The sequence below is a fragment of the Eptatretus burgeri genome, chromosome 6 (assembly GCF_056783735.1).
Source record: "Eptatretus burgeri isolate ZD-2024b chromosome 6, Ebu_testis_v1, whole genome shotgun sequence".
In the NCBI taxonomy this organism is placed as follows: Eukaryota; Metazoa; Chordata; class Myxini; order Myxiniformes; family Myxinidae; genus Eptatretus; species Eptatretus burgeri.
In genome coordinates, this window is record NC_140966.1 from 9,855,629 (window position 1) to 9,878,615 (window position 22,987).

At 42.2% G+C, this 22,987-nt stretch overlaps 2 protein-coding genes across 11 annotated transcripts in view; both read left to right on the forward strand.

The window, feature by feature from the left end:
- The window catches only part of LOC147024227 (neuropilin-1-like), a 112,696-nt gene extending 97,760 nt beyond the window's left edge, over nucleotides 1–14,936 (forward strand). For all 6 annotated transcript variants that reach the window (XM_085883923.1, XM_085883920.1, XM_085883925.1 and 3 more), the window contains 3 exons: nucleotides 2,419–2,515; nucleotides 5,690–5,740; nucleotides 9,990–14,936. In XM_085883923.1, the coding sequence (XP_085740049.1) occupies nucleotides 2,419–2,515; nucleotides 5,690–5,740; nucleotides 9,990–10,216 (375 nt within the window). In that variant the 3' untranslated portion in view covers nucleotides 10,217–14,936. The remainder of the gene's footprint in view (nucleotides 1–2,418; nucleotides 2,516–5,689; nucleotides 5,741–9,989) is intronic.
- A 7,276-nt stretch (nucleotides 14,937–22,212) lies between these two features.
- Nucleotides 22,213–22,987, forward strand: part of LOC147024228 (cyclic AMP-responsive element-binding protein 1-like) — a 64,027-nt gene continuing 63,252 nt past the window's right edge. For 3 of the 5 annotated variants that reach the window (XM_085883927.1, XM_085883931.1, XM_085883932.1), the window contains exon 1: nucleotides 22,520–22,659. The gene's annotated coding sequence lies outside the window, so the exon portion shown is untranslated. Of the gene's footprint in view, nucleotides 22,234–22,501; nucleotides 22,660–22,987 lie in introns of those variants that run through there. The other 2 variants (XM_085883929.1, XM_085883928.1) reach the window with 2 other exon arrangements.

Genomic DNA, 22,987 nt, shown 5'->3' on the forward strand with positions numbered 1-22,987 from the left:
CATCTTGTATGTATGTATGTATGTATGTTCCCGAAATACAGCCAAAACGGTACACGATAGCGCAAAAATTTTAGGGCCACCTGACTCACCTTTCACCTGTGGTGTGCAGTATCAAATTTCGTTCAAATTGGGCAACAAAAAAAAATGTATTAATAAATCGATTCCCAATTCAGTCATGTACTGTTTGGGAGTATTTGATCAATGCAAACAACCTCAGCAGTATAGTTTGCTGGAGCTATCTTTTTTTTTTTTCTTGAAATGATTTTTTGCATCAACTGCTGCCACAACGGAAACCCAACGGGTTCACGGGTCGCTGAGTAGTTTTTAAAACTTTTGCCAATATTGTACATTGTTTATACAGTGCCTGTAGAAAGTCGACAACCCCTTTCAAAATTTTCACCTTTTGTTGATTTACAGCCTGGAATAATTCAGACTTTTTCCACCTTTATTTTCACATCATAACCCACAACTTCCAAGTGAAAAACAAATTCTACAAATTTCAGAAAACGAATTAAATATATAAAACTAGAATATCCTGGTTGGATAATTGTTCACCCCCTTGTAATATCAATTGTAAATTAGCTTAGGTGCAACCAGTCACCTTCAAAATCACACTCCAAGTTAATTGGCCTCCACTTGTGTTAAATTCTAGTGATTCTGATTATCTCAGGATAAAATCAGCTGTTCCTGTAGGTTTCATCTGCTGGGGAGTGCATTTCACAGCAAAGACTCAACCATGAGCACCAAGGAGCTTTCAAAAGATCTACGGGATAAAGTTGTGTGAAGGCACAGATCAGGGGATGGGTATAAAAAGATTTCAAAGGTCTTGAATATCCCTCGGAGCACAGTCAAGACAATCATTAAGAAGTGGAAGGCATGTGGTGCCACCAAGACCATGCCGAGATCAGACCATCTGTCCAAACTGGATGACCCAGCAAGGAGGAGACTGATCAGAGAGGCCACCAAGTGGCCAATTGTAACTTTGAAAGAGCTACAGGCCTTTATGGTAAATACTGGCCACTATGCACATGGGACAACAATATCCCAAGCACTCCACAAGACTGGCCTGTATGATATGGTGGCAAGAAGGAAGCCATGACCCAAAAAAGCCCACCTTGAGTCCTGTTTGAGAACCAATCTGGACATTCTGAAGCCATGCGGCAAAACGTTTTGTGGTCTAACAAAACCAAGATTGAACTTTTTGGCCGAAATGCAAAACGTTCCGTTTTGGTGCAAACCGAACACAGTACATCACCCAAAGAACACCATCCCTACTGTGAAGCATGGTGGTGGCAGCATCATGTTATGGGGATGTTTCTTATCAGCAGAGACTGGGGCACTTGTCAGAATAGAAGGGAAAATGGATGGAGCAAAACACAGAAAAATCTGAGGAAAACCTGCTGCCCTCTGCAAGAAAGCTGAAATTAGGACGGAAGTTCACCTTTCAGCATGACAACATGAAGCACACAGCCAAAGCGACACTGGAATGGCCAAGGAACAAAAATATATGTCTTTAAGTGGCCCAGTCAGAGCCGTGACTTAAATCCAATCGAAAATCTGTGGCATGACTTGAAGATTGCTGTTCATCAATGCTTGCCATGCAACTTGATTAAGCTTGAACAGTTTTGTGCAGAAGAAATGGCAAATATTGCCCAATCAAGGTGTGCAAAGTTGGTAGAGACCTATCTCAACAGACTCACAGCTGTAATTGCTGTCAAAGGTGTTTCCACCAAGTATTAACTCAGGGGGGGTGGACACTTATCCAACCAGGATATACTACTTTTGCATTATTAATTAACTCTCTGAAATTTGTAGAATTTGTTTTTCACTTGGAAGTTGTGCGTTACAATGTGTAAATAAAGATGGAAAAAGTCTGAATTAATGCAATTAAATTCCAGGCTATGAGGCAACAAAAGGTGAAAATTTTGAAAGGCACTGTATGTACTGAATTTGTTTGTGTTTTGTATTATTCTCCATATATTAAATTTTATTTGCATTTTGCCTTCCCCTTATATGTAACATTGTTAAATATTCACAATGCAGCTTCTGGCTGCGATGAGTATTTCAATTCAATTCGATTCACTTCAATTCAAAGTGCCCAACTAAATCACAATAAAGAAACAAATAAATATGCAAATAAATATGTAAACATCGAATCAAAATGACAATCTGTACACAGTAATTGCACAAACACTTGCTGCACATTCCATTCTGGAGAAAATCAAATGCTGCGCAATCGTACAAAGCAAAGGTTCAGCTGGGATAGAGGGTTTCAAGCAAAGCATGCAAAACTTGTTCTTCCCACTTGCAATCCAACCTGAAGTTTGAAATAAAAAGTGTTCCTCATCTCCCCCCCCCCCTCCTCCTCCTTCCACCTTCCCTCGATCATCTCCCTTTCTTCCCTTCCTCCCACAACAGGTGGTGTTAGAGGGAGCGCTTGGCCTTGTACCTCATGGGCAGCTCATTGCGATTGATGACGTGCGTGTGACACATGACTCACCTTGGGACTGCACAAGTACGTGATTCTGCAAAATCCTGATTTTTCACTTGTTCTTGAAATGCCATAGTATGGGGGATGCGTGCTGCAGAAAGTGGGTCACATTGTTCTAAATGCACCGTGAAATCACAAACTGTTTGACTCAGGCCACGTGTGATATGTATGGCGCCATCTTATTGTAACATGATGAACAAGGCTTTCACCACTAATTTCGACTACTTATTATGTTCTGACCTTTGCTCTTGGTGCTTTAAATCGGTATACTCTGCTATCTGGTTAGAGCAATGTTTCTCAACCTTTTTTGTCCCACGCCCCACTTTGATTTTCAAAAAAAAATCGTACGCCCCACCATGATTGGAGACACTACAGTATATACTACATATGTATTGAAAAGGCTTTATCAAAACTTTATGGCAAATTTTATGAAATTGCTACTCACTTCAATGGGAGTGAGTGACGCTGGCTGCAGATTTGTTTGATTCGAGGAACCAATTTTGTCAGTTTCAGCCTTAAATCAGCACGTTTCGTGATTTCCAGTCGATTTCTCTTGGCCTGCAGCAAATCTGTAACAACACTAAATCCACATTCGACTAAATAAGATGATGGAAAATTTATCAATACTTCCCTTGCCAAAGTAGTCGAGTTTGGGTATTTCTTTTCACCCTCCTCAGACAGCCACATCATGGTTCCTTTGATCTTGAAAAGTTTTCACAAACTCATCTTGTTACAACTCGCATAACTCCTCATGTTATGAATAACTCGCATAACTCCGCATAACTCCTGAATCCTCATGACCCACCAAAATATTGCCACGCCCCACCTTGAGAAACACTGGGTTCGAGGGTTTTGTCATTTTGTCTCTCGTCAAAACTGCTATTGCGTTTTCTGGCAACAGACCTTAACCCAGTTGGTCAACTTCCCAGCATGGATGGACTCAAGATGGCTCGCTGTTGTTGATAAATTTGTGAGTGATAAAATTTAATTTTAGCCTTTCCTGTTCAAAATGCATTTCCATTTGCCATAAACAGACTCGGTGGTGTTATGGTTAGAGTGTCTGCTCTTAGTCTGGGAAGTTGGCGGTTCGAACCAGACACTGGCCGAGTCATACCAAAGTCTTTACAAATGGTTTGTGCTACTTGCTTGACACTCAGTATTTAAAAAGGATAGAGCATGGACAAAAAATAGCCTTGGGTTGGCAACCATTGCACAGGCTTGATGTGGCAAATATCTAATTCCTCCTCTGTTGAAGTTCCTTGTTTAGTAAGAAAACTTGTATTAACCTGTCTTCTTTTCCGACTTCTCCTTCTTCCACTTCTTCTTCATCACCACCATTGATTAGAGGGACGTCTTGCACAAAAGGAATTGCAACACAGTTTGCCTTTCACGAGAACATCCAGGCAATGACACACACACTCCAACTTCAAGTGATCTGTTTCCTTTATTTTTATCTCTGCCATCAATCCTGGTGTGGGCTTAACAGTTAAGGTGGCTGGCTTAAGATCCTCTGGTCTTGAGTTCAAGCCCCCTGTCACACTACTGAATTAACACCAGGTGGGTTGACTCAGCTTGTTATTCATCTGAGGTTGGCAAAATGAGTAGCAGCTTACTGGTAACAGGGGGCATTGCATCAGTGGCACAGGTGTGCCCCCAGAAAATGATGCAGCCATGCAGCCACAGCCTCCATACAAATAAGGAAAACCTCTGCCAGTGATTCTTCGCCATCGAGAGATGGGGCCAAAAACGATATACAGCATATTTCAAAATGTTGTGGATGAGTTATTACAAAACTTGGTGGATGAGTTGGGTAGGTGACAAGAACAAGCACAAGCTCATTCGATTTTGATTAATATCTGGATGCATATCTGGCCTATCAGTGGAATACAAAACATAAAGTGTTTAGCCTGGTGGAGGGAGGTATACGTCTTACTGGGTGCCGTTCCAGTTACTTCCACCACCGAAGTTGGATGGAGGTTCTGTTTTCACCCCTGTCTGTTTGGTTGTCTGTCTGTGAGCATGCTATCTCAAAAAGTTGTGGACGGATTCAGATGAAATTTGGTGGGCAGGTTTGGTGTACGACGAGGACACAATGATGAGATTTTTGGTGAAGGTCTGAATCTGAATCTGGATCCGATAACTTTTTAAAGTGATTCTTCACCATTGAGAGATCAAACTAAACCGATTATATAGCACGATAACTCAAAAATTAATTGGGCCCGATATGTTCTATTGGATCAGGTATTGCGTGGTGGAGGTACGCGCTCCACCAAGTGCCCTTCTAGTTTTCATCGTGTTTTTTTAATGTCGTCAATTTCTCAGCATTATTTTCTTTGAATTTGTGGCGTAATGAAATTATTTTTCCTTCTCTGTTCATTCTTTTTTTCTTCCTTCTTTTTACCTTTCTTCCTCTGACTTTTTTTTTTCTTTTTACCATTTTCAACTCTGGATCTATCTCTTTGCTTGTGAAAATATTTGTTTTGCTGCTCTTTTTGTTATAAAGTGCCCTTCAGCTTTTATAGCTGAAAATGGGTTTCTCATTCACAAGCTCTTATCTTTCTGATGATAGACTTCAGATCTGAAATGGTTTCACGTGATTTTGACTCATCATGTGTTGCAGAATATCTCATTGGATATCTAAATCGGATCTTACGGTTTCGGTTATGCTTCTTGCTTTGTTTTGAGTTTAAATAAGTAATTTTAAGAGCAAAATTATCTTTGAAATGGCTACACGAGACTGGTCATTGGTGCCCAATTTCATCACCAATATTCACTGCTGGTCTTCTCATTTGCACATCATTTGGTCGTTTATCCTCAACAATTCAGGATATGTCAAATATGTTGGTCCTATTTAAATGGATTGTTTGAATCTCAATTAAATATTTGCTTGTAGTAATATCTGTGCACTGTTTGAGGAAATGAATTTTAAACATTCGTGAGCTCGTCATACATTGAATTACAGTATCTACATAAATACCTTTAGAAACGAGTAGGCCATTTTGTGTGCTGGTATCCCGGTCAAATCTGAATCCCTCCCCTATCTAAGCACTGCATCAGCTTCATATCCTCATCCAAAGAAACAATTTAGATGAGTAACCAGTTATGTTGCAAACACTTGAATGAATGGATATATCAACAATGATTAATGCTTTTTTTTTTTCTTTTTTTTTCCCCCCTCATTTAATTTCCTGTGTGCAGTGGGAAAAGCATTCATGTATGAAGAGGAACACAATGAGAATGACTCTGCAGGTAAGAACAAAATAAGAAAAGAAAAAAATGTTTAAAATGAAATAATGCCATTTGATGAACCCACCTTTCCATAATGAATAATCATATGAAATATCAAATACTGCATTGGAGTCATCAGAAGGAACCCAAATAAGTTAAGAGCAAAGATGGAGTCATCAGGAGGAACCTGGATAGGATTTGAGGTTTTAGCTGGGACGCCTCTACCCTCCAACCCATTCAGGCACAGCCAAGTGAGCCTCACAAATTGTTTTTGTAAGAATTCACTTATCCCTAGATGGATAGACAAAGAAAGAGAGAAATTAAGAGTAAAGGGGAAAGAAAAGAAAACAAAAAGCACCAATTAGCATGAACTGGTCACAGGCATCCACAACCATCCGGGACCATGTTGTGGAACGTCGGCCGAGGGGCTCACTTTTCTTTCTTCCGCCATCACTTTTCCACCTTTATTTCTCTTTTAAATGTATTGTCTTTGCAACCCCTTGAGCGATTGACACGAAACTTTCAACGCAGGAGTGCCTATCTATGAATATTTTTTCAAATAAATTACATGATGATTGGATGGAAAATGTGGCCGGCGTTCCAAAAAAAAAAAAAAAATCAGTTTTCTGCAGATTTGGGTTGCAGTGGTTCATGTAGCAGGTGATGGCAAGGTGTTTCATGTCGCAGGTGAGGCATGGGAGGCAGGATGTTTCTGCAGGCATGGGGTGCTTTTGAGATGAGTGAGGTGTTGGATGTGGAGCATACACCAGAGACAGGCTTGACCATGCACCACCAGGTCTTTGATGTAGGAGACTAGTTGGAAAGTTCAACATTGAGATTATCAAGATGATGTTTTCTGACTTTCTTAAGGTGAGAGACACAGTTGTGAGCCTGGTGGAGTGACCTAAAGTCGCTCTCAGGTGGATTTACCCTTCCACGTTAAGAAAGCCAACTGCTTGACTACAACTGGCTCACCACAGGATTCAGACAATTGATAGTATAGCTGCAGACAGGATGACCACTACATTAGAGACAGTTCCCTTTGTCAAAGTATTCCCCGGCAGAATCAATATCACATGCACCTTTGAGAGAAGGAATCAGTTCCAGTCCCTGCTACTTGGCCTGTGTGAACAGCCAGATTCTCTGGTATTGAAATCACTCCCTGGGAAGAGTCAGAGAGATATGACCTTTGAGAAGAAAATGGCCAGAGGAGCCAAGAGGTGCAAAGGAGGAACAAAAGTGTGTGGATGGAAAGTTATTCATAATCTGGTCCAGGAGGGAGAATTACCATTTGCAAAGATCCAAGTTGTGAAGTTTACAGATTGGCTCAGATCCATAGTCACAGAAGGCCTTCACTGTGATGCCATGGATAGATGTAGAGCTGAGATGCAGTTAGCTGGCATGGTGACAGTTGAAGTCAACACAGCTGAGAAACACATGGCTGGGATGGATATTTACGAGTTTATCCATGTTCGCAGAAATAGAAGTATACTGTTTGTGGAGTCATAATGTTTTGGTGGATCGTACACCAAACAGACAAACATTGGTTGGTTTTGGTGATGCATGTGCCACCAAAGGTATTCTAGTGTGTTCTAATGGCTTAGTGTTGACAATGGATAGTGAAGAATTGAGTCATTTCCATAACAGCACCACCACTACTGGTCCAGTGGTGGGGACTGTAAAAACGGAAAGAGACAATAACCAGGGAAAGATAAAACAATTCCAGATATCCTGTGTGAGCAACGTTTCTATTAAGCAGAGCTGCAGCAGTCACATGGACGGAGAAATCGGTGACATTCCCTTTACTATGTAAACTTTTTTTTGTCGTCTACTAATGTCTTTGTAACATGTCGAAGTGTAGTTATTACCCTGCTTGTCCTTGTTCCGCATGTGATACATGCACATGATACAAGCCGCTCCATGAGTGTTAGATTTCTGTTAAAAACTGGAAGGGCACTCGGTGGAGACCATACTTCTGCCAGGCCGATTTGTTTGTTTTGTATCCCACTGATAGGCCAGATCTGGATTCGGACCTGAACTAAAATTTAATCGGCTTGTTCTTATCAGCTCACCAACTCATCCACCAAGTTTCGATTGAATTCATCCATAACTTTTTGAGATATCGTGGTATACAGCATATCACTTCAGCCTTATCACTTCAACCTGAAAAGAAACACTTTGTCCCAATCGTGAAGAATCACTTTATAAATTCGAGTATCCAGATTTGGTTCTTCACCAAAATCGAAGCAATTCTTCCTTGTTTACCTACCCAACAACCTGTGCACCAAGTTTCATCCGAATCCGTCCACAACTTTTTGAGATATCCTGCTTAAATGTCATTTTAGCCCGATAACTCAATGGTGAAAAATCACGTAAAATTCTTGCATCTGGATCCGGACTTGGATCTTCACCAAAATCTAACCATTTCGTCGCTGTCACATACCCAAGCACTGCCCCAAATTTCGTCCAAATCCGTCCACAACTTTTTGAGATATTTTGTTGTGGACTTTATTGTTTCACATCCTACAGTTTTCATCGGAACTTCCTGAAACTTGGCATATATATGTAAACATACCCTGCGTAGACAGTAACCATCTCCGATTTTGAAAATTCCTCCAAGAAAAAAAAGTTATGACGTCAAAATATCTCCGCTAATGGAAATCGCCTAAAAAATTATCTCCGAAACTAGGCAAGCTTTTTGAATTGTGTTTGCAGGAATCGAACAGGGAAATTAGCAGAGATGAATTACCACACATATGATACATCACTATGACGTCATATCAATTTTTATGATGTCATTCCTATTTTTTGACATTTTTTGTTTCACAACCCAGAGTTTTGATCGGATCTTCGTGAAACTTGCCATGTACGTATATGCAGAAAGCCCACGCGCAGGCAGTAACCATCTCCGATTTTGGAAATTCTTCCGAGAAAAAAAGTTGACGTCATAATATCGCCGCTAATGGAAATCGCCTATACCATTATCTCCGAAACTAGGCAAGCTGTTTGAATTTTGTTTGCGGGAATCAAGCCAGGTATTAGCACAGATAATTTATCGCAAACCTGATACATCACAATGATGTCATATTCGTTTTTATGACGTCATCATTAAGAGGACGAGGATCTTAGCTCATTTGATTCTTCACCATTGAGAGATCAGGCCAAACATGATATATAGCACGATATCTCAAAAAGTTGTGGACGGATTCAGACGAAACTTGGTGGACATGTTGGGTGTGTGGCAAGGACGAATTGATTCGATTTCGGTGAAGATCCGAATCCGGATCCAACTATGAGAATTTTTAAGTGATTCTTCACGATTGAGAGATGGGGCCAAAAACGATATATAGCATGATATTTCAAAAATGTATTTGGCCCGATATGTTATCATGGATCAGGCATTATGTGGCAGAGGTCTGCACTCTACCGAGTACCCTTCCAGTTTCATTGTAAAACATGCTTTGCAAAGGGAATTAAGCCAGTTGTCCAGTTTTCATGCACTCATTTGTAGATGGGAAATGAAAAATCTCTGTAAACTCATTGATTGAATGGTCGGCATGTGTTAACAATGGAATAAGGAATGCAAGTACTGAATTATACTAAGAACAAACACCAGAAACTTCACTCATAGCTCAAAATAGTTTGAGTCTGGAAATAGAATAAGAACCACATTGTGTCGAAATGGGGTTTAACAGTTCGGGTCACAACGGTCTGGCATGGCATGGCTCAGATGGTCTGTCACGGCTGTCAAGAAGGAACAGTTTGTCGCAGCTCGGAACAGTCTGGTATGGCTTGGACGATCTATCACATCACATCACGGCTCATGGCACAGAACAGTTTGTCACGTCACAGCTATGCTCAGAATAGTCCGAAACAGCACGAGTGGACTCACTTTTTGGCTATCAACATCATTTACCTAAAGGAACTTTTATAGATTATTTTTAATCGAATCCGATAAAGCATGACTTGCGAATACAAAAATGTTTTATTTACCATTTGAAATTCCGTTATCACTTTGAAAATAAATGTATTTCTGAAATAATCATCCTTTTATTGATGAAACAAAAGTAAATCCACAAGCCTGTGAGATATAATGTTTAACAACTGTGCTGTCATGGGTTTGGGTGGGTGGGGGAATGCACTTGGTCCTGTCATTTTTGATGGGCTTTACACTAGTCTCAAATAATGATGCTTTATATGTAAATGTGTTATCATCACTTACAGTATTATGAACGTCAATTGAGAATGGCCTTTTTGTTGTGTTCCCCAGAACAAATGGGTGGATGGATTGTGGCTCTAGCTTTGCTGTCTTCCTTACTTATCATGGTGGTAGTGGCACTGGTAGTGTGGCTTGTACTGCGTCACCGCCGCCGATGTCGCTTTACTTCGGATGAAGCGTGCCACAATCAAACCACACAACCTCCAATCAATGCATATGCCTTTGAGCTGCTGAATGGACTGAAAACTGGTGGAAATGGTGGAGATACTTTGGCCTAGTGCAGTACAGTCACACCTGTGGGCCAAATTTCCGTCCCATCATGACATTCGCAGGGTGCAATGTGATTGCACGAGCAATGAGTAAACGACTGTTTGTACTTTCAATGAAAGTAGCCATCTCATTGACTTCTGGAGATGTGGAGAGAAGTAAAAGTATCTTCACTACAGTGGACGAAGGATGGGATTTGATGTCGTATTAATGCAGAATGACCAATTTAATCTGCACTCTTCATCACACATATTTGCAGTCTCATTATTTTCTTTTTTTGTCAGCCTCTAATGATGAATTGTAAAGAATGATGGTTTGTATATGTACATTAAAGGTTTTTTTTCTGAGCCACAAAACAGCATGAGCAAAACAGATAGGAAAAACCAAGATGGTTCATCCACAGGAAATGGTCATTTGACTCTCCATGCTCCATGCCTGTTTCAAAATTCCTAAAATATGTACCCTGGCTTCAAGAATATGCAACAATGGATTACAAAGTAAAAAAAAATAAAAAATACTACATTAAAACTATTAATAAGTCAAATGATAGAGCTGTTAGAACAAAAACAAAACAAAAAAAAACCCAACACACAGAGTTAATAAATAATAGGGCAATCAGGAGCTTAAAAGGAGAAGATGGTTGGGTTGAGGGGAAGGGATTCAAATAAGTTAAGCGATGGGCTCGGGATAAGGTGGCGAGGGCAGAGGGCTGGCAAAAACAAATGGTGTGCCAATGTTTTTTTTTCTTTATCTCCTGACATCTATGTTAAACTCCCTTTACATCGCCAAAACTTTCTCTTTGAAACCTTACCGCATATACCTTCACATCTATTACCACCAATACCGCATTCATCTGCACCTTCTTGTTTTTCATTTCAAAGCACCTTTAAAAAAATTGGAAAATTACTTGAATTGCTCGTCTCAATTTTCTCCGTAATATGAATAATTTCATTAAGACCTCTGTGCAATTGTTTTTCTTTTTCTCATTTTAAAGCCAAAGGTAGGTAGGTGAGCTCATACTCTTAAGGAAACATCATGATGCTTGGAACAAGACGTGAACGTTTTTTTCTTTTTTTAAAGCAACCCTAAAAATCACCGATAATTTTGGAACCATCATATTCGTTTTATACTGAATATTTTTTTGAAACCATCCAAGTGCATTGTAATTATCTTTTTCCTGAGATTGTGAAAACAACTGTATGTATGCACTTTTCAAGAAGAGACTGAAACATCATTGTGATGAAATGCCAAAATTACTTATCCAAGGGTTACCCAAAAAGTAATGGCGACTCATTTTATATCAAGCAATAGTGGTACAAACTGTAGCCAATAATAAATCCGTTGAAATATTCAACTACTTCCATGCATGCAAAGATGAATGCATGGTCTATAAACTATATGCACAGATGTATAAAAGTTTTTTTTTGGAAATAAGTGAAAGTAGTGGAAGAATAAAGCTGTTTGGAGTATCCTTCTAGTCTACCAAAATCACTTCGACCACCACAAACCTTGTGCAGTTTTACTTAAATATTCACCCGAAAGTTATATTCATCTTGTTTATATTATTGTTCAGCAATCTGCGACGTGTTTCTTTTTCATCATTATTTTTCAGTTTTTCTGTACTTCAAGGTGCGATGTACAATTTTTCAGACTGATTTTATAATACCAGGTTTTAAGCACTCACTCTCTACTGAAAACTTTCCTCTTCAAAGTACTCACTGAGGATGAAATGTTTAGCATTTCTGATTTTTTTTTTGGTCATTTGCATTGCTATTGTACATTGAATAATCATCGGCACATCATCATTTAACCTTTTTTAAAAATGCATTTTTCATTTTGAGTGAAAAATAAAACGCTGTTGAGCCAGACTTGCTGACGAGTGAGTAGCTGGTGAAGAAATTAAATGACATGCTTGATCAGACTCCGGTGCACAGATCGTGTGAAGCATCATTTGGATGGAGATTTGTCCACGTGACATCCCTATCAGCAGATTATGTCCTGAAAATCTTAAAGAAAAAAATAAGTGCAAAATCTTAGTTCGTTAGCTGTTATCAAAAACAAGTTAGTTCCTCGTGGTCAAAAAGTGTTCATCATTTTCACACACCTTGTTTGTATGTGCACTTTTTACTTTGTTAAATGAAATCACTTTTAAGTGTTTGAGAACCGGAGAGTGGAACGTCCCCAAAAGCTTTATTGTTTAAGGATGTCTTGCATTTCTTTTTTTGCCGTTTATCCAATCTTCAAGTAAAGTTTGATATTCAGTCGTTGCTTGCTTGCTTGCACAGAGGCTATGTTTCAATCTGCCACAAACTATGGACAACACCATGATCAAATGTATGGCCACACGTTACTTGGGAGGCATGAGGTGGTACTGTGTGCACATTTCATCATCACATTCTAGCTTAAAGTACAGTACCAGAGTTGATGATTATTTTAAAATACAATCTCTCTGTGATTTTTTTTTTATCCCAGCCACTTACGTTGTGATCCTGTTAGCCCTAGTACAAATCCTATATACTGTGTTGATTTTTTTCGGTTAAAGTTCTTGTTCCTGTATAAAAGTACATTTAAATCTTTCTACCGAGTGAACTCTCATCGAATGACGTCTCTTAACTCTATCGCTAAACTGCTTCTTTTTGACCTCACTTTTAACAATTTTATGAATCCTATTTCAGACTCGAGGTTTTATTTCTCCATTATATTTACCTAGATCTTGCTTTAAAACCTCCTTTATGCTCAATTGATCTTCCTAACATCTGCTCCCAAGCTCACTCTCCTATTGCAAAGTCATTCTGCTGGTGCATTGCCAGCATAAGTTGGTTTATAATATTATTTCACAGAATAATGGGCAGTTTACCAATGGCTAACCCACCAACCTTTATTGATTGTCCAGAATTTTACGCAAATTGCTGTAATTAGAGATATGGACAAGTTCATAAAGTTATTGAAATCAGATGATGCAGAAGGAAATTCATCGAAGTTCGGTTTTATAATCGGTGGAAAAAATTCATATTAAAAACCCAATTCCAAGGATAAAGAAAAACTGAAATTTGATTCACAATGAAAGTGCTCATAGGGCAGTTGAAAGACCAGTCGTTAATGCCAGTGTGATCATGGAAAGATAAACTGTGCAATGTGTCGAAGTCAATGTCGGAAATCAGGAAAGTGAAGCTATCGTGAATCAACATTCACATAACAGAATTATTGCACGATATGAGCAAATTGCTAAAAAAAAAAAAAAGGCACAGACATGCTTCTCGCAGGTCAGTACAGCACCACTAATTTGACATGGGTGGGGTAAGCAGGTCTGCAAATTGTGTGTACATATAATACAAAACCCATCAAGCAACGTTATGACCCTACAAGAGCATTTGATTCTCCTGCAAGGCTGAGTTATCCACTCAAAATGCAATGAAATTTGCCTGGTTGATCTCATAGATAATACCCAATTAACTCCATTTTGCAGGAAGTCTTGATATCCTTAAAATTCAGATCTAAGAAACAACAATTTTAGCATTTGTGAGAATGATTTTGTCAACTTCTTCAACAGCAACACCCAAAGGTTTGCCATCATGGCAGTCGTATATTTATATTTGACCCATATTTTACCATCAAGGAAGTTGTATACCCCAATACAAATCCAAGCGGAGATGAGTCCTCTTCGGCGGTACCGTTAGTGTTAATATTAACTGCAGTATTCTTCAGAATGAAAGTGCATGCTGCTTTGTTGAACTGGTGATGAAGTCCAAGTATTTCCACTGTGCCATTTTTGTGACTTAGCCATTGCCTGGGGCCGACTGAATTTATTTTTTGCCCAGAACCCTTTATCACTTATTTCTGTACTGAAAAATATGTTACTGTATTGTATAGTGTTGGAATTGTGTTGCATTTTAATATTGTATCATTTGTAATATCGGCCGTGCATCGTTCGAGCAGGCCAGTGTGCTGTATGCGATTATCACCGTTTTTTTTTTAGGATTTATTCTTGTCGAATGGGAATGCTTTGGTTGCAGTGGGAAAAGGAATGTATTGTAAGCTGCATTTTGCTCGCATCTTGGAAACAGTTCAATTTGACATCGTTTGTGCACATTAAAGATCCCATGGTGTCTTTCGTGAAGAGTCTGCGAGCTATCGCCGGCACCTTGAACAAATTACAAATTCCTGCCCGAACCTACAGGGGGCATTGCATCGGTGACACAGCCATGCCGTCAGCCAGTGATGCGCAACCTTGTGCTGCATATTAAAGAAGAAGAAATTGATATTAAAATACATTTGAGAATTTGTGCTGAAGGTTTAAAAGCAACATATTTCAATTATCGTGGGTTTATATGCCAGTGGTTAAAAAAAAAAAAACTGTGGTTTATTAAGTATAGTTGGTAAAGCTGTGCAGATATGACCTCTGTCGAAACATATTTCTTAACTAATTGAGATCCAGGTTCTGATGTAGCATGAGCATATTTAAGTTCTTATACATATATAACGCTTAATTCAGGTTGCCTGCAATCTTTGTAGATACCACAAGCATGGTTGGATGATGTTTCAAATGCTAACACATCGTAGGTGCCCGTGCACATTTAAGGTTGTTATACATATATGAGACAGTTCGTGCAACATGTCGCTCAACCGTGAGCATGGTGTTGACTCGTGAATATGGGAAGCGTTCATATTGTGGAATTGCAATTGTTTTTTTTATACATTGTGTATTTAATTAAACCTTTTTTCTCTCAAAAATGTTTTATTCCATCCATCCATCCATCCATTGGGACCATACTCTGTGCAGAGCATTGGTGCTGCCGAAGCAGTCTCCTTGGCTATTGGGTACAATCCTGGACGGGTCGCCACTCCGACACAGGATACCAGCATGCTAGCACTCATTTTGTCAACCTCGGAAGGATGACAGGCAGAGTCAACCCCACCTGGTATTAATTCAACAGCTGGGGGGGGGATTTGAACTCAGGATCCCAGGATCCCAAGCCCACCACCCTAACCATTAAACCAACACCAGGGGAACAATGTTTTCTTGTGATGTGATATCTTCAATGGAGAGGTCACTGAAGTGAGGGTCATCTGTTTATTTTGTACACAAACCACTGTGGGAGTTAGCGGACTAAACTGAGAAAAGGGGGTAGAAGGAAGGTTTATCGGAGAGAGAATGGGTGGTGAAGAAGTGTGGAGATGAGGAGGGGATAGGGTTTGGGAAATCATAGGGATAAGGGGATTGAAGGAAAAGGGCTTGTACAGAGCATAGCAGGATATGAAGGGAGTTAAAACTTGACAATTTGCATATCCAATAAATAGACATATTGAACAAGTCTTTCCTAAACTTTTCCTTCTGGACAAATTTATTACAAACCAACCTTGTAATATCCAGTGTTACTGGACCCAATGACATCAGCACGTTAATCTTGAAGACTTGTTCGTCTTCTCCATTTATTCCTCTTTGCTCTCTGATGCGTCGCACCATGGAAAGTTGCCAATGTCACACCAATTCCTAAGGTTGCTAAAATTGACCTGCTCAACTACAGGCCAGTCAGCTGCGTCACTGTAAGCACAATATTGGAACTACATATCATTGTAGCAAACTTCGAGGTTGCGGTGAGATTTCCTATCATCCATTTGGTTTCTGGGTAGGTCCACTTACTGTGCTGGCTGATTGTACTGTACCAACAATGGGCCGTCATTCTCAAACCAGGTCAGGGCTATCTCACTGAGTGTTCTGAGCATTTACTTGTCTTGCAGTTGCAAACCAACCTGATTCAAATAATGGTTTCCAGTGTCTCCTCCTCGACTGACTGCACTTTCATGAAAGCTTGCAAGCTATGGGTTCAAGCGTCCCTCAATTGGAGGAAGAGGAAAAGCAGAGTAATGTGTGCTTAGGAGCTTCTGTGGGCTTGACCTTGGCATACACATACACACGAAAAACAAAGAATTTAATTAAAAATAAAAAAACTCCCTCTATGCTGCTCGTCTGTGGGTCCAGCTACAGTCATTGAGATGTATGCACAGCTTATTGTGTCTGCTGAATGAACCCAGAAGTGTTGTGTGGTGTTGTTGAGGTGGAATGTCCAAGGTTTTAATGGCTCAATGAACAGGTGAGATGAGAATTCCTTATGTGTCTGCATTTCCTTGTGCAGTTATTTCCTTGTTTTACCCACCTTTGAGTGGGAATGGGGGAGTTTTGCAAGTGGGTCACATGACTTATTGAGTGATTTTTGATTTATTTATTGAGTCATGACTTAATGAGTGCGGGGAAATCTTGGATTAAAGGGAAAACCAGAACGGTACTCGGCAGAGCGCATTTCTCTGCCAGGCTGAACAGTTTACGTTTGGCATCCCACTGATAGGCTGGATCTGGATTCATACCTGAACCAAAACTTAATTGTCTTGTTCTTGTCACCTTCCCAACTCATCCACCAAGTTTTGTCCGAATCAGTTACGTTTTGACATATGATGCTACGTCTCGTTTGGACCTATCACTCAATCATGAAGCATCACTTTAAAAAACCAAAAACTGATTGGATCCAACACATCCAACCTATCCACCAAGTTTCATCTGAGTCCGTCCATAACTCTTTGAGTTATCCCACTCACAGACAGACAAGGTTGAAAACGCAACCTCCGTTTCAGTAGCAGAGTTAGCCTGGTGTTGGCTTAGTGGTTAGGGTGGTGGCTTGGGATCCTGGGGTCCTGAGTTCAAGCCCCGTTGGCCACTGAATTAAAATATACCAGGAGGTTGACTCAGCCTGTCATCCTTCCGAGGTCGGCAAAATGAGTACCAGTGTACTGGTAAGGGGGACACTGCATCAGCGGCATAGCCGCGTCCCAACCAATGATGCAACCAGCAGCCACAGGCTGCACTCAATAGAGAGTGGCAGAGTTAATGAGCAACAAAACTCCCACTTTGCCCCAGGGAAAAGTATTGTGGTTGCACTTTTGAACTCATTCCTGCAATGTATAAAACTGAAATCATCATTCATAACCATGTTGAGCATCAATACAAACTTGACTGGTCAATTCCAAATGTACATTCGAGTGAAAATCAGCAATCAGTTTATTGTTGAGGTTCTGCAAAACCGCATGCCTCTAAGGCAATGGCACCCAACATACAGTGATCCCCAGGCAGTTATTTCATCAATATTCGTGTCGCGAGTCCTCCCCTCATGTCTAGTTGGTTAACGGGACGAAGTGCGTTGTGTGGGTCTCGTAGTTAGGTCTTATAACTATCTCTGATTCGTACTCTGACTCCGACTCTAACCCTTTCCTTTCAGCCATAGTACATAACGAGCATGCAAGTACACACGCCATTCAATAGGCAATTGTTAATAGGCACACCACGATTCCTCCTGTGGCTTGAATCATCCCCGCTGGACACAAGACAACCGGCACATGGGAATTTGCATGCCATTATTTCATTCAAATCTGCGTGCTAATTCCCAACCAGCACCTCACCTTACTCCGCACCTCACTCAACAAATCTCACCACTTTGACGACAAACGCCTCCCGCACACGGAAAAAAATACTCCTGCACCCCCTCGTACCTCTGCATCGCTACAATTTGCCACTATTTAGAGGAGTACCGCGTGGTGTCGGATTGTCCTCGGCACCGCACAATGCTCAACCACATAAAACGCTAATAGCTTCACCACATCTCACCGGGAACATCCCGGATGAGCGTCCGGAATTGTTGCAATCTCATCCAGTAGTAAGACCATGGCAAGACTGGGGGTAACGACGGGGGTTCGGAGGAAGGGCGATCCGGGAGTTTGGTTCGGGTCCCGGGTGTGCATTTTGGCTCATGAAGGAGCCTGTGGGTGGCGGAGAAAGTCTGCTGCCATCCGACATACAGACTACACTCGGTGCATGTTCAGGGCTGGGGTGCCAGCTCAGGGAGCATGTCCCCATGTTAAGTCAGGAGCTCCGAGCCGTGTAGAACTGGTCGGCATCTGAGTCGGTTTCTGATCCCGGAGCTTGGCGGGGCGTGGCTAGGGCCGCTGTGGCCCAATAGAGGAGCAGGATTTGGGACACAGCACATTGCTTTCCTGTCCTCAACCCACCCTTTGCCTGGGGCTTATAAAAGTGGGTAGCACGGAGCCATTAGAGCGTGCTTCTTCTTTGAGAACCTGATCCGAGTGCGACTGCGGACTGCCATCCTTCGAGACTCCCTGCTCTGCTGTCGATGTGCCGACACCCCCGCAAAGCCAAACAGACTCACCGCCGGCCACGGATAGCAGACCAGTGTGGAGCGCATTTTGCCACGAGCCCAGGTAAACAGGCAGGAAATAATGCACAATATCACAAGGTGGGAACGCTCAGGCGGAGCATCCCATGGAGGTACACACTACACATGCAGACCTTTACACGGCTAGGTTAGGGATCTTTCTTCTCACGTATATATTCTCCTCTCTCTCAATACACCCCTCTATCCTGTCTTCTGTGGATGCACAAAGAAAACCGGTACTGACTTGCAATCCCATTTTCCTCTGGCACGACACTGCACCCCTCACGTCGCATACATCACACTTCCACACTCCCATACCGTAGACCCCAGTATCTTTCCAACTCCCCTTCCCTAAGCGTCCTGGTCCGCGTTGGTCAGCCGATGACGCCACGTATTTAGAGAGCGCTCATCCTCATCTCTCTCTCTCTCTCTCTCTCTCTCTCTCTCTCTCTCTCTCTCTCTCTCTCTCTCTCTCTCTCTCTCTCTCTCTCTCTCTCTCTCTCTCTCTCTCTCTCTCTCTCTCTCTCTCTCTCTCTCTCTCTCTCTCTGATGGCACCTGTCCTAGATTAATTAAGATTGTAGAAGATAGTCGCGATAATCCTACTTTGTGTCACTTTTGTAAGTTGCCTTTTGCCGCACCCCACAAATTCCTTGCAATCCTCTGCTGTACATAAAATAAAACCCCAATTCGCTGTTCCACGTACTTTTCCTTGCTTGACTGTAAATTTAATGCATTTTACAGAAATGGTTCCCAGCTCGTTTTCGTGTTTTCTTCCATTGGTCCAGCATGGGTTGCACTGTAGTTTGCCGGAACGTTATTCCCCAACAATCTGTTTCCTAGCCGGTACAAGCTTGGCAGTTCCGCTCGGCTGCATCTTATCTGGTTTGAGCAAGTGCGTACCGAGGCCGTGTCCCTGGGTAATTAGATCACATGACCTTTAGGTAAACGGTATTAATTAGATGGAGGACCCTAAGTCACGTGGTCGAGTTGTTGGCGTTTGCGGTCGATTGGCGACCCACCGTGTCACAGACTTTTTTGTGTGTGACGGCCTGCGATTCCGGAGAGTCTGGTGGGAACCAAAGATAGTTCACCCCTCGAAGTCTTCGCCCCCGACCCAGGTCTGCAATAGCATATTTGGAGACAAAAACGATGTTTTCATCTTTGTAACTAAATTAACTGATTGCCATTTATTCCAAATTATTAGCAATAAAGAGTTGGCTTCAGAAGGCGTTGCTTCAATAGTATTGTAATTCATTTTAGAATGTCTTCAGTAATGTTTTGAAAGGAACTCGACTCGGTGGTGATATGGTTAGAGTGCGCATGTGAGTTTGGGAGGTCGGCAGTTCAATCTCAACCCGGGCAAAACAAAACTTTGAAGCGTGATAACAAAACATCACCGCTTGAGAACAAAACGTCACCGCTTTACAACAATATAGTGGGACAACTTAGCTAAATATAGCATAACAATTGTGCATTTTGTGAGGAAAGCACCAAATTTGGCATACTCGTCGCCTCACATATTATGAACAGATTTGGATATTGGGCCATCTCAAAATTTTTGATGGCAGTGGAAAATGGCTGCCACAGCCATCAGCGGCTGAATTTGAGATAGCCCAATATCCAAATCTGTTAATAATATGATAGGCTACTAGTGTGCCAAATTTGGTGCTTTCCTAACAAAATGCACAATTGTTATGCTAAGTTGTTCCACTAAAACTTCACTGCTTTACAACAACAAAACTTCACCGCTTTAAAGCAACAAAACGTCACCGCTTGAGAACAACAAAAAGTCACCGCTTGAGAACAACAAAAGGTCACTGCTTGAGAACAACAAAACGTCACCGCTTGAGAACAACAAAACGTCACCGATTTAAAACAACAAAACGTCACCGCTTTAAAACAACAAAACTTCACCACTTTAAAACAACAAAACTTAATCACTTCAAAACAACAAAACTTCACCGCTTCAAAACAACAAAACTTCACCGCTTGAGACCAACAAAACTTTACTGCTTGAAAACAACAAAACTTCACAGCTTGATATATGATTCATGACTGCTCTAACTAAAACGGAGGTGGATACTGCGAGACCCGGGAGGGCTTCATTCGACTTTCTTAAACCTGCATATGGAGATAACGAAAAAACGCACATGCGCATACACAGACACACACGCACGCACACACACGTACACACGTACATGCACACACACGTACACACACGTACACGCGCACACACACACGTATACACGTACATGCACACACACACACACGTATACACGTACAAGCACACACATGTACACGCACACACACACACGTATACACGTACACGCGCACGCACACACACACACACACACCCCCACGCACACGTACACACACACACACACACACACGTACACATACACACACACACTTACACACGCGTCCGCGCGCACACACTCACGTATAGTCGTCCGTGCACACACACCCACGTATACACGTACAAGCACACACATGTACACATGTACACGCACACACACACGTGTACACGCGCACGCACACACACACACACACACACACGTACACACACACACACACGTACACACACACACACACACATACACACACATACACACGTACACACACACGTACACACACACACGTACACACACACACACGTACACATACACGCACACACACACACACACATGTACACACACACACACGTATACACGTACACGCGCACGCACACACACACACACACACGTACACACACACACACACACACACACACGTACACACACACGTACACACACACGTACACACACACGTACACACACGTACACACACGTACACACACACACACACACACACACACATGTACACACACACACACACGTACACACACACGTATACACACACACGTACACACACATACACGTACACACACACACACACACACGTACACACACGTACACACACACACACGTACACACACACACGTACACACACGTACACACACACACACGTACACACACACACGTACACACACACACACGTACACACACACACACACACACATGTACACACACACACACACACACGTACACACACACACACACACGTACACACACACACACACACACACACACACACACACACAACACTTCACCCTGATTTCGAGAGATCCAGTGAGTTGTTTATGAACATGACCAACCTTGTGTGTTTGAACCAATAATCACATTCATTATTTAATAATGGTAACTTCATCGGATCCACAATCCATTGGCTGGTAATAATTAATAATATATTAACCTTGACCGTGACGTCCGCACGTTTATAATAGTAGAGTACGTCACGGATAACCTCTCCCGCTGTGGCGAATCTGTTGCGCGAAATCGTGAATGTCCAAATGTACTCGTTCCTGAGTGGTCGAGCGGACGTTTTCACACCTGTACGGTGTACCTGTGCTCGTGAAGCACCACGAAGAGCTCGTTTTTATTATTGGACAACAAACACCTGTACACACCTGAACTGTTCACGTTGTGTTTACCTGTTTTACACTACAATCGATCTGTCGAGTGTTCCTTCAGTTTGGCCACGGTACCGATCCACTGTGAGGCCGAGTGTCGCCGAATGCACGGCGACGTCCGTAACGAGCGAGTCACACACGACACGGTCACGACGACACCACCGACAACGGGCCGACCCAACCACCTCCCACAGCATGGTGGCGTACTCCACGATGCAGCACCCCCTGCTTCGATTTGCGCAAACCCGTTTTAATCGCAGAATCCTTCGAGATTCTTTTTCCCCAGGAAAGCTCCGAGAGGTGAGTCCCAAGTCCCACGACGGTCGCGCTTTCCTCAAGCTGCCGCTAATCGGGCCAAAGAATCGCAAGATGGAGGAATGGAATTGGTGGCGAGCGGGAAACGGATCGCATATTCAACAGGGCTGTACAGCTGTGTGTTCAACATGTCTTTGTGAGGAAATGCGTCGTTTTTAATCTCGATAAATGGTCAAAGTCGTCGCACGAAGTGTTTGAATCGAACGAACTGTGCGAGAACACAGCACCGCGGAAGTAGTGCCGAGTGCCGCTGCACCGTGTATCCCTCCGCGAGGTGTGTGGCTGCGGGAGGGAACGCGCAGCCTGACGTGGACGTTACGTATCGCTCGGGTGTCCATTGGCGGCGCGGCGCGGGTCCGTGACGAGACGGGACGAGCGGCAAACGTCAAACCGCGAGTCGAGGCGAGGGCGGTAAGTCGGCGGTGGTGGATGACCGGGAAGGATGAGCGAACGAGACTTCCGAGAGCAATGCAGGCCGCGTCGGCCCTCAGTGCCTGGGCCTTGTCTTTTGGAGGCAATGGTTCCGTGTCTTTGACGAGGGAGGATTCCCGCATGTGGGGAAAGAGGGGAGAAAAGAGGTTCCTTACCTCATTACTCCTGTTTATTATACCCACGACCATTGATATTCCTTCAGACCCTTCCTCACCCAACACCACCTCCGTGCTCCATTTCCTTTTCCTTCAATTTATATTTCCCTTTTAAATTCTCTCTTACATATCGATTTGAGACCCCTTACCTC